At 29.1% G+C, this 12,835-nt stretch overlaps 1 protein-coding gene across 1 annotated transcript; it reads right to left on the minus strand.

The window, feature by feature from the left end:
• Nucleotides 1-4,408: 4,408 nt before the first annotated feature.
• LOC126657717 (probable trehalose-phosphate phosphatase J) lies at nt 4,409-8,040 on the minus strand. The gene is made up of 11 exons (XM_050352462.2): nt 7,634-8,040; nt 7,355-7,495; nt 7,194-7,265; nt 7,021-7,113; nt 6,656-6,712; nt 6,461-6,562; nt 6,254-6,331; nt 5,669-5,738; nt 5,516-5,586; nt 5,286-5,378; nt 4,409-4,772 (listed from the first exon to the last, which is right to left on the minus strand). Exons 1-11 carry the CDS (start codon nt 7,889-7,891, stop codon nt 4,704-4,706), a joined length of 1,104 nt encoding a protein of 367 aa, XP_050208419.1. The 5' UTR covers nt 7,892-8,040; the 3' UTR covers nt 4,409-4,703.
• Between the last annotated feature and the right edge of the window lie 4,795 nt (nt 8,041-12,835).

Here is a 12,835-nt window from a genome sequence, read left to right on the forward strand (position 1 = left end):
AAAATTAACTAGGTTTTAGCTTTCATAGTTATTGATTGGCTAGGTTTTGGCCTTCATATTTAGTTTTTGATTAGCTTTGTTCTTTTTCTACCTTGATGCCCTAGATCTAGACAGACTGAATGAAGACATATTGAGCAAATTACTCTAAGGCCACTCACGTTTGTCATAATTTACAGTGTGATACCTCTTGTTTGAAAATCAAACGATTTGATACCTCAGTTTTGATTTTGTAAACTATAATACCTTTTTTTGTTAAATATAGGTATTATATCGGTAACGGAATGAAATATGAAGTACCAAATCGTTTGAAAATGAGGTATCACATCGTTTAAATAATTGAAACTGAGGTACCAAATCGTTTGAAAGTAAATTTCAAATTATTAATAGAACTAACAGAAGGGAAATATAGTTTATAAAATAAAAACTGAGGTATCAAATCGTTTGATTTTCAAACAAAAAATACCAAACTGTGAATTATAACAAACGTGAGAGGTCTTAAAATAATTTGCTCATAAATATTTTAGTACTCGTTAACTTAAATTATTTTTCTTGATACAAGAAATATATAGCATTTAATAAACCAATGGAATAAACATCCATCTTTGATGCTTTAATTTTATATTTAAAAAAATACTTCTAAAATCTCGAAATTTATTTGTAAAACAAATATCAATACTTTAAATTTTTAATTTATTATTAGAAAGTGTTAAAAAGTAAAGGGATTTAAGAATGAGTTTTGACAATAATAATAGGTGAATATGTGTTTATTTACACTTTAAGTTCGCTGAGTATTCGCATATAGAAGTGTATTATAAATAACAAATTAAAGTCTCAACTAACAATCTAAATTTTTTTAAAATAATATCACTTCAAAAATCTTTATAATTCATACTAATTCAAACTAGACTAATGGTTTGAAAAAAATTCCACCTTTTAGTCTTCTTTTATTTTGCACCTGACGTTATAAAATCGCCGATTACACTTAAATCCGTATTTTTCGTTTTCAATTTCATCCTAATATAAAAAAATTTGATATTGTGGTGGTTATGTCAGCAAATTCAGCTTACTAATCGGCTGACGTGTTATTTAAAAAATAAAAAAAATAATTAAGTTTTTATTTAAAAATTTAAGGACTTTTTTTACCCTTTTGATATGTTATCTTCTACGTCCTTCATACTCTCTTTTTTTCTCCATTTTCTTCCTCCTACTCGCTACCATCTATCTAGCACGGAAACGGAAACGGAAACAGAAAACGGAAACGATACGAAACGGACATGGAGAAACGGCAAATTTTAAAAATAAAGGACAGAAAACGTGGGAAAAACGTATAAATAATAAAAATATAAGGATATATTTATAATATTAGAAATTATAAAATGCTATATAAATTAAATTTTATTTATATATTTATGCCAATTAATAAAATAAATCAAACGTAAATATATTATAGATAAAGTAAATAATAAAAATTATGGGTAATTGATTCATAAAAAATTATTTATTGAGGATTTTTCAGGTTTTTTTATAATTATATATTTTTTTTATTTATAAAAACGGCATGTAACGTTTTCTTATGAGTTTCCGAGAGTTTCTGAGAGTTTCCGGTTTCTGAAACGTTTCCGAAACGGGACACGCAACTTTGCCGAAATTTCCGTGCTTCATAGGCTACCATCAATCCAAATAATAAAAAGGTTTAATTACTTAAAAACCCCTATCTTGTAATTTTTTTACATTTATATCTTAACCTGGAAAAAAGTTCATTTGCATCCAATTTTAGGTTTTCATGTTTCACCTCTACCCCGAATAAGGATACTTACGATTTAATTAATCTAAAAATGAAGATGTTAAAAACAACTAAATAAAAGGATTACATCATATTTATTTCTATTTGAAAAAATACAAACAAGTCTTCTAACTTTAAAAATATTAAAATAAATCCTAATAATTAATTATTTTTAAAAAAATTATAAATTAAAAAATACTTCCGACCCACCACTGTACTCCTCCGATTTATGAACCCGCCACATATTTTTTGAAATTTTTTTTAGAACCTTCTCGCACTCTTCCTTCCATGGAAAGAAGATTTGATTTACTGTTCCTCCTTCCAAAGGAGGAACTGATCAGCTGCTCTTCCTTCGAAGGAACAGCTGCTCGTGTTCCTCCTTTCATGAAAGGAGTAGCAACTCGAGCTCCTCCTTTGAGGAAAGAACCGATTTAAAAAAATATAAATAGATTTCGTTTTATGTAAATTGTATTTCTTTTTACGGTTTTATATTTTAAAAAATTATTAATAGTTAATATAAATTAAACAATTTTTATTAGTTGAATTTTTTAAAAAAGAATAACATTAACGATTAATTAGAATATATGCTAAAAATGAAGGACTATTTTAAACCTTTTTTAAGTGAAAAGAGTTCAATTTAATATTTTGAGGTAGAGGTGAAACAGAAAGACACAAAATAGTGTGTAAATGTTAGGACATAAATATAAAAAAAAAAATAAGGTGGAGGATTTTTAAATAATTAGGTCTAATATAAACATCAAAAACTCAAAAAGTTGCAACCAGCAAGATAATCATAACTGTTCCAGTAATACACCGTCGTTTAACCGGTTTGGCATCCTATCTTCTTATTGGCAAGTTTCTTGATTTCTTAATCTTTTCACTTCATCGTACGTCGCTGTTTATATTCCACCACATCAACGGTCCCGCTCTGATATTACTAAACCGAGTTATAGCGAGTCCAATAAAATTCTGGAGACTCGTAATCCTCGTTATTAACGAAGTGTTGTTTTCAATTTAAATCATAAAAATAGCTAACAAAGAAAACCCGTGACGGTGGTGGTGATCATACTTCGAATAATGATGACGACAATTAAAAGTTTATCTCTGCTTATGATGATGAAATCTTTGAAGAGAGATTCAATCGGGAAATGGAATCATCTACTATTCTGCCTGTGATTGTGAGTAAATTTGTATATAATTTTAGTTGGATTTTAATTTGTTTAAGTTAATTGGCTAAACGCATCTAAAGGCCCTTATACTATATTATTTTTATTGAAAAAACCTTTATACTATTTTTTTGTTCTCCAGGTCCCTGTACTTGGCAAAATTCTGATTTTCAGGTCCTTTGAGGGACAGGAAGAACAAAAAAATTCTAAGTAGAGGGACTGGAAAAAACTAAAAAAGAACCAAAAATCAAAAATTATGTAAGTAGAAGGATCTGAAGAACAAAAATATAGTACATGAGGTTTTTGAACAAAAATAATATATTACAAGTGACTCTAGATGAGTTTAACCAAGTTAATTCGATAATTACAATGTCAGAGAAGTTCTTATTTCTTTAAAACAAAGCAGTATGATTTTAGTTTTTGTAATTGTGAAATTAATATAAAAGGGGAAAAAGGTCCCTAAATTTTAAATAAACACTTAATTATTATTGTTTATTTTTTAAAGGTCAAATGATTAAAAAAGGCCAAACCTTTCATGAAAGTTTTACAAAAGTTCAAACCTTTTCTATTTTTTCCAATTTGTCCTGAAACACATGATTTCATTTCAATTATATCCAACTACACAATTTTTCTTATGTGGCGGTGATGTGTGGCATTGCCACATCAGCGCCACATGGGCAAAATTACATATTTGGACATTATTGAAACGAAATCATGTGTTTTAGGACAAATTGAATAAAATTGAAATGTTTGGATTTTTGTAAAATTTTCATGAAAGGTTCGATATTTTTTGGTCATTTGGCCTTCTTTAAATGACACCTTAGCGATTAGTATGCAGAATTTGCTGATATGGACGCCATGGTGTCAACTTTTTAGGTTAGAAAGAAATTGAAAACGAAGGTGTAATTTGGGTGTAATTGACGGTTTTACATCAAGATGCAAACAAAAAGGGGCTAAAAAGTGTAAAAAAAAAATTTTGACCATTAGCCCTTCAAATAATCTGTTATGCAATCATATTTTAGTTTAAATCTAAGAAAAATTATCTATCAATTTCTATTTGAGTGTTGTTATATGGTCTTATGCAATCAAAGCAACTAGGCGAAACTCATATTTAATAAATCAGTGTACTATTATACTTTTTAATTGAATTTGCTATTTTTATTTCTTAAAATTGAAACCTTATATTTTTAATTTTATAGAGATTCTCCGTCATAAAAATAAAATGTATGTATTCCATTCATTGTTAGTGCGACTGCGATAAATTTTTTATTCTCTTTTTTTACATTCATATTTTTCTAAATTGGATTCATGCAATTTTATCTTGATTAAAAATAAGTATTTCATTGGATTTTTTCCTGATTGAAATACATTGTTAATTCTATTTATGAAGGAAGGGATCTATTGACACATTAATATGTGGTAATTAGAAATTATTATGATAGAAGAAAGTAGTGACATGGTTAAAAGCTGCTCTATGCATGCATTAATTACTTGCAAAATTACAAATATATTTAACCCTTTGTACTCAGGTAGTTAATTACAAGATGTACAAAGTCCATCATGGAGGGTAAGGGGATTAATTTGTCTATTTCTTGTCCAACCCCTTTTTTTAAACCTTGAACAAGAAATAAAATTACATAATTTCTAATCCCACCTTTTAATTACAATTCTTTAAGAGGTGGTCCAACTATATTATATATAGTAATAATAATTTACTCGTAATTATTAATATTTTAATTTTCTACTACTTCTGTCTACTCCCTTGAATACCCATGCAAAGACACCTTCTTCCATTCTACCAAACGTTGCAAAAAATCCATAACCTGAAATGATTTTCCAAAATATATGTACTCATTTATTAGCCATACATGCAAAATTTAATTAAATAAAGATTTTAGTTAAATAAAACTAAAATATTAAATAATAATAATAAATTTTTAAAATTTATAAGATAAATATTAATTTTAAGGTAGAAGGTACAAATAACATCCTTTAAATTATTCAAGAAAAGCACATAATTCTTTTTTGCAATTTTTCCCCTTACTGTTTTTCAATTGTGCAAATAAACCCTCACACTTGATAAAAAAAAATCCACATAAATAACTAAAACCGTGAGGGGTTAAATGTCAAAAAGATAACTAAAAGGGCTTAAATGCTCTTTCTTAAGAATTAGAAGAGCTTCCTCTGCAAAAAAAACGATGAGGGCCCAAGTGGTAAAAAATAACTAAAATGGCTTAATTGCTGTTTCTGAAAAATTTAAAGGATATTTTTGTACGTTTAACCTAATTATAATTTAATTAAGTTTGGAACCAAATAGGATTATTTTGTCTACTTGCCTGGGTGGGTTCCTGTAGCGAATAAGATGCATTAGTGTCTTTTGGAAATTTAGAGACCAGGATTCCAAAACCTTGTCCTCTTTCTCTCAATACCTTAAAATAGTGAAGAAAAAAAAGCATAAAATCATTAGCCTTAAAGTTCTCAAGGTTTTATTCTTACTAATTACTCATTAAATAATTGAACAAAAATTAATTAATAAGATTATTTCTCCTAATTAAGCATTAGATACCTTGAATGCATCTTCATCTGTTTTATCATCTCCAATATAAACAGGAAAAACATCTGTACAATTGGCAAATCCTGTAATTTAAAAAAGATTAATTAAGAAAACATGAGTTACATTCATCACTATTATTTAAATAAAGATTTGGAAACAACTTACCAAGTGACTCCAACAAAAATTCAAGAGCCTTGCCTTTGTCCCATTTAATAGTAGGACGAATTTCCAATACCTATATTACAAAATAATATTAAAAGTGAGATATCTTTTCACCTTTACCCCCAAACTAAAATTTTATTATGTGAGTTTTAAATAACTATAATAATAAAAATTATTATTTATAGATGCACTCTTTATTTTAATTTAGGCAAGAGCTACATAAAAAATGTTCAAGTTATTAAAAATCGTATATAAACTCATTTAGTTATTTTTAGCCATTTGTACCCTTAGTATTTTTAAATGGTGCAATAAATTCTCACACTAGAAAAAAATCACAGAAATAGCTAAAAGTGTGAGGGTTTAAGTGATAAAAGAAAAAAAATAAGGTTTTAAGTCCTCTTTTTGAAAACCTTAAATGGTTCTTTTCCACGTTTAAAAAGTTGAGGGCCCAAGTGGCAAAAACAAAAAAACTAGAACGGCTATATGCTCTTTTTGAAAAATTTAAAGGATTCTTTTATACCTTTGGCTTTTAACCGAATTTTACAACAAAAATTTATTGAACAAATTATTAGATGCCAAGTCAGATACCTTTCTGCCTTGAGTAAGTCGAAGCTTTGGGTATTCCTTTAATACTGACCTAACCGCTAGTGCCACTTCACTCCATTTCTATAATTTTTAATACATAAGTTAGTTAATTTAACATTTGAAAAAAAAAAGTGTATATTAGAATAATTATATAAATAATAATAATAATAATAATAATAATAATAATAATAATTAGTGATTCCTAATTACCTTTTCATCAACACAACGAAAATGAACAGAGACACAAAACTTATTATTCTCCACAAAAGCACCTGGAGTTGCTTTAGTTTTCTCTACCAATTCCTTGTAAACCTGAGAACCCAACATAATTATTATAATTAAAAAGTGATTTTTTATTATTTTTTAAATATACATAAGAGAATAAGTCCAAGTAAATGAACCAACCTCATCTATCATGGGTAGAAATTCACTAGCAGCTTGGAAGACAAGTCCTTCACTACCCTGGAGTAGAAAAACATAATATTAGACCTAAAATAATCTTAATCTATATCGGATTTTCATGACGTCTCACAAGAACAGTTTATTCATGTAAAATTGATTAATCATAATTCCGGTCAGGGCGGAACCATCGTAAGACTAGGTTAAGCTCCAATCCGGGTTGTCGTGGGAATTTTTTAAAAATAAATGAAGAGAACTAGCTTATAAAGAAGTTAAATCCAGACTGCCGGAAAATAGAACTAGCGAAACACATGAATCCGCCACTGATTTCGATCTAAGTGAGTGAGAAGATCAGTTAAAAGGTGACTAACTTTCTTGTATTTGGAGCCTTTTGCTGGTCCTTTAATGTCCATGCCATGGCTTCCAGCATAGTACAGTTCTGCTAACCGTACAAATTTATAAACCTACAAAAAACAAATAATAAATACAAATAATAACACAAATTAAGTAACTCAAAAAGGTTCAAAATTGCTAAAATTCATACCTTGTCTCTGCACCTTCCACTCACTATAGCCGTCGGAAAACACCTCGCTACCTTTCTCACTGTCGCTCTCATCTAACATTTTCAAACGAAACGTTTCTTTAGTAACATTATAAATTCTATTTAACAATAATTATTTATTTTTTCAATTAATTAATTTTAACCTTCTTGGACATGAAAGCTCGATCTGGGTCATCAACAATAGGAGAAAGAGTGCCATCATAATCCAAAAACATCACTATTTGTTTCCCTTCCGAAGCTTCAATTATCTGCTCGAACATCTCCAACGCCGACGGGTGGTGGAGCTGTAAAACGCCACAAAAAAAAAACATAAACGCTCAGGTCGTAAGTTCAATTCCTCCCACTAACGATAAAAAAAATATAGTTCAACATTTTATGTCATTTCTTGAATAAAAGTAAAGAATAATTTGTATAGTACTCACAATCCAAGAGCTTTTTTCTTCGGAGAGTGAAGGTGTAGATTTCAAATGGGTTGGTGAGGAGGCTCTCATTGACTCCACCCAAGAATTAATTCTTGGGCCTCCGTTGATTTCAAGATTCTTTAACAGTTTCTTTCTTGAAATGGAGATGTAACCGCCGGGAGACGACGGCGGCTTTTTAGCCGCCGTCGTGAAGTTAGATATCGCCACCTGGTTGATGGTTGAGTTTGCATCAGCCACCACCACATTTTGGTTCGTCATGATATCCCAAGAATTAATGCCAATCTTTTAAAGAACGTACCGAACAAAGGACTTGAAAACAGAGCGCTCTGTTTCTGAAAATCTTGAAAAAATTCAAGAAAGAGAGCAAATTAAGGCAGAGAGTGAAGAAATTATTTGTATATTTGTGTGTTTTGTGAGAGAGACAGAGGAGAATGAGTGGATTTTATAGTTGAAACCAGACCACTAACCGACGAGCCAATGAGTCAATTCGAACCCAACCCAACCCGGTCCCACTCCTAAACTCCAAACTATGGGTCCCACTTTCTCATTACATCCAAAAATCTTATATGCAGTCCACACCCTAAAACTATTTTATAAAACCGTTATTTTTATTTGAAGCCGTTTAGTTCAACGTTGGAAATGAAAATTCCAATGAAAACTGAAATGAAATGGAATGTAAATGAAAACAATTGTTTTTATTTTTTCTTTCGTTCAAAATTAGTGCAGAAATAGAAATAGATAAAATTTAATAAAAATATTATTTATTAAATTTTTTTATTTATTTTTCTAAATATTTTTTTATATAAAAAATAATTTTTATTAACGATAAATTTTTGAAAAAAATATTAAAAAAATATTTTTAAAAATGAAATATTATTTTAAAAAACATATTAAAAAACATTTTTTTATTATTTTAAGTATATTTTTTAAAATAAATAGTTAAAAATAATTTTTTTAATAATTTTATATTTAATATTTAAATATTTTGTTAAATTTTAATTCTCATTCCCAAAAATCCATTTTTATGGGGTTAGGAGGAATGGGTGATTCCCATTGAAGGGGTAATCACATTTCCATTTCTTAATGTAATTTGACAAAACAAACACAAATAATGAGAATCATTTTCATTCCCTTTTTTTTTGACAAACCAAACGAACCCTTAAAGAACGTTTCATCTTATTTTTAAAGTTTACAAATTCAATCTATTTCTCTATTTATTTTATTCTTGTTTTAAATAAATTTATTTTTTTGACGATGTAAAATTTAATTACGTCATCTGTTAGTGGATCGTAAATAAATTTTTAAATATTAAATCGACTATAAATAACTAAAATCATATTAATACATTGGAGAACCTTAACTATTCGGGTTAGGTTATTATATTTTATGGACTTTACAAAAGTATTTAAAAAATAAGTAATTATCTTACAAATTTAAGTTTGCATCCGCAAATTTTTAATCTTATAGGTCTCGATTAACTTTTATTTTTTTTAATTTGTTGTTTTAGACAGTTTCAAGTGGTTTCTGAAGAATATAATTTAAAATTATTGAGAAAACTGTTTTTTAAACAGTTCCGATTAGCAACTGTTTTTTTTTAAAAAAAAAACTTCTTTTTAAATAGTTTTAAAAGGTTTTAAAAAGATTTCAAAGATTTTTTATTTTGAAGCACATAAATTTCGTCCATAAGTAAGTTGAGTACTTGACTACAAGTATCGGTATTGGTTTATCATGTAACTTTTCTCTTTGCCACATGGATGACATTGGTTTGCTGATCTAAGTGCTTATGTGGGCTTAAGCCACGTTTTCAGTTTCACGTGCCGCCCAGTGGTGAGACAGGAGTTAAAACCCCAAACCCAGCGTTACGGTAACCAGGGGTTACATAGGTTAGAGTATTTTACATTTTCTTTTTGGTATACTAATTTTTATTCTATAATAAATTTTCTATGAAATAACATTTTAATTTTAAATACTTGTATATATAATTACAATTTAACACTGCTATTTTATTTAAATTAAAAATCGCTTTACAAACTCACATACATCATATATATAAAAAAATATATTTCATATTTTATATGTAATTTTAATTTTCAAGTTTAATTTTACGACAATTGTTTTTGGTGCAGTAGGATAGTCAGAGACGGAGTCATGCTTATGAATTAAGAGGTCAAAATCAAATATTTACGACTTATTATAATTTAAACCAAATTTTTTAATTTTTATAATAATAGCCAAATTAGATATTTTGTTGTAATAATAGCAATATTGTTATTTTTTATTGCAAACTTGATCACTAATTTGTATATTATTGCAACAAAAAGATTCAATTCGGCTTTTAATATAAAAATAAAAGGTTTCGTGTAGAAACCTATTTTCAGGATAGGTAAGGAGTGATAAGGGACTGAAAGGTACAATGATGATTTTGAGAGAATTCGTCCGGGTGACGTGCTATCGATTCGTTTGTTTGAATTCAAGTAAGCGTGATTAGTGCATAACTGCGAACTTGAGAGATTTGAATGTAATTAGCCGTAAATAGCCATTAAAATCCAAAAACAATATAGTCTAAATCTAGAAATTGGACTAATTGCAATATCTTAGAAGTTTATGGCCAATTCGCTAGTTTGACGGACTAAATTTGACAATATCCAAACCCTTAGGAAAATAGAAGATTTTTTTAACACTTGAACGCTCCGAAAATGACTTTTAAGCACCTTTTACATAGCTTGCAAGATTTAATACGAGATTTGTTAATTAAGAGAGGAATTTTCTAATCCAAACCCTATTAAGACTTTATCAATTCACACACTTGCACACTTCTGACATAATTGAACCTCTAACTAACTTTAGGTGATCACGCCTCACTTCTATAAATACACTATTAAAATGGCCTAGCCAGAGGTGATACTAGACAATAAAAAATACGCATAAATCCTAAAAAAAGAGGTGATGGATGAATTATACTAGACACACACACACTTCGTATTCAATTATAATCTAGAACACAAAGCTTCAACCCTTTAATTACTCAAAAGCAAGCTATTACGTTTTAATATGAAATTGAATTTCATGTCCGGATCGCCAAAAACACGAGCCAAGCACTCAGAACGGTACTTCTGAGGATCCATATTATTTCCTATCACTTTTTCATGTTATATTGACCATAATTGCTTAATAATTGTGCTTAGGATGCATGTCTAGTTTAAATTTATTTTTTCGCCATAAAACTGTTAAAACTGCTATAACTGCTGATTTTTTATATTCTTGCTATAATTGCAATGGAAATTGATTGGAAAGCATGTTTTAGAACTGTCCTATTATATTTTATTCAATAAATTCAAAATTGATTCGATATCGGTGTTTAGGGAGAATGTTAGAGATAAACCTGTCTTTTATGTGTTCTTTGCATCCTTGTCGTTTTACCTTAAAACTTATAATAGAAAGCATATTTAAGGATGATTAACTCACGTTTAAATATCATATTTTAGTTCCAGAATGTCTTAGAATGTTTTCCAAACATTTTAACGTGTTTTTGAGCTTCGTTTGCATGTTCCCGAAACCGAAAATGAAGTAGTCCCTCGACCTCCCAGAACCAGCGCCGTCGCCGGTTCTAGAAGAAATTCAGGATTCGTTTGAACTCGAAATCAACCCCGGTTTAAACCAGTAAAACCGTATCGGCGAGACGGAGAACTTTCGTTCTGCTAAAGATCCAGTTCCGACCACACTGACGGTCAAAATGCAGCGAGTGCCAAACACTCCACTCAACGAGGTTCAAAGTATTTCTTACCTTGCATGTCTATCCAATTGCCCGTGAGCATGTCGATACTATTTAAAATATTTTTCCAAAAGCATGCCAAATTCAACATTAACAGGTTAAAGAATTAATCACGTTAAATCAGTAAATCAAATCAAATCCAGCAAATCAGCTAAACATCTTAGAATTGTATGTAAAATGTAATTAGAGTTTGTATTGGCTTTCAAGATGCTTAATAAAACTAATAAAAGTTAGACATTCGGTTTAGGATTTTGCATATAAAATATCCAGACCAGCCAGACTTGATTATTTGTTGGAAACCGTCAGGTTTAGATGAATGCTTAGGAGTAATTGCTACCTGCCTCAATTGCGAACCCAAATTGAGAATATGTGTGTCAAACTTGTTTATTTCTTTCAAACGTGTCTAATTTCCAGTACTATATTTTGTGGGCTGCATGAATGTTGAGATGAGATACAAAATATATCTAGTAATTAAAAGCGGAAACAGATAAGTCAAGCACACAAATCTCTGAGAGATTCATTAATCTGGTTTTTGGTCCGACGTACAGTAATCTTACCCATAAACTAGCAAGATTATCGAGTCGATCTAAAAGGCATTTCCTATCTGAGTTAGGTGACAACTCCATACTTATTTCAAAACATGTCCATACTAGAGTCATGCCATAAATTTGAGTGAACGGGACCACGAAACTCCCGTTTTTGCTCACATTTGGTTTAAATTACAACAAGCTGTAAATTTTTTGGCTTTTTCTCGCCAGTAGGCCGTCTGTTTATAAAATAGATTGGAGTTCTTTTACTGAAAAAAATTAAAAAAATGCTAATCGCACATAAAATATAAAAACCATATTTAAAAATGACTATTTTCTTGAAAAAAAAATAAAGTTGAAGGAGCTATCATCGGACTTCTCCCCTGATGACTGTGCTACTCCCTTTCCCATAAAAATAGAAAAAGCACTCATTTCATAAAAATTAAAAAAATAATTATTTATAAGTAATTTGTGACAATTTGTCTAAATTGCCCTTTCTGATTAATTAGTCAAGTACACTACCCAAAGTCACTTTACTAATAACAGCAATTACAACTCATTTATTTATCTTTCTAGAAATATGCATTTAATGTTTTATGATAAGCATGTAGGGGTATTTTGATAATTTTTTATTTAACTAACTCCACTTTTTTTATTTATATAGGACAAAAAAATGGTATTTTTTCTATCTTTAAAGGATGGAGGGAGTATTTATAAAACCCCCTATTTTGGGATTTCAGAAAGGATAAACGTTTCATGGGGTGTTTAATGTATTGTCGCTTTCGGGCATTTATTAGCTGATAATGATTGTTTTGTAGCACCAAATCAAAATTGTTTTTATCAAAAGTAAAATTTTGATCATTAAATTTTTCAGATTTTAAAACGGCCTTAAAAATTGATTTT

Source organism: Mercurialis annua, linkage group LG7 (assembly GCF_937616625.2).
Source record: "Mercurialis annua linkage group LG7, ddMerAnnu1.2, whole genome shotgun sequence".
Lineage (NCBI taxonomy): Eukaryota > Viridiplantae > Streptophyta > Magnoliopsida > Malpighiales > Euphorbiaceae > Mercurialis > Mercurialis annua.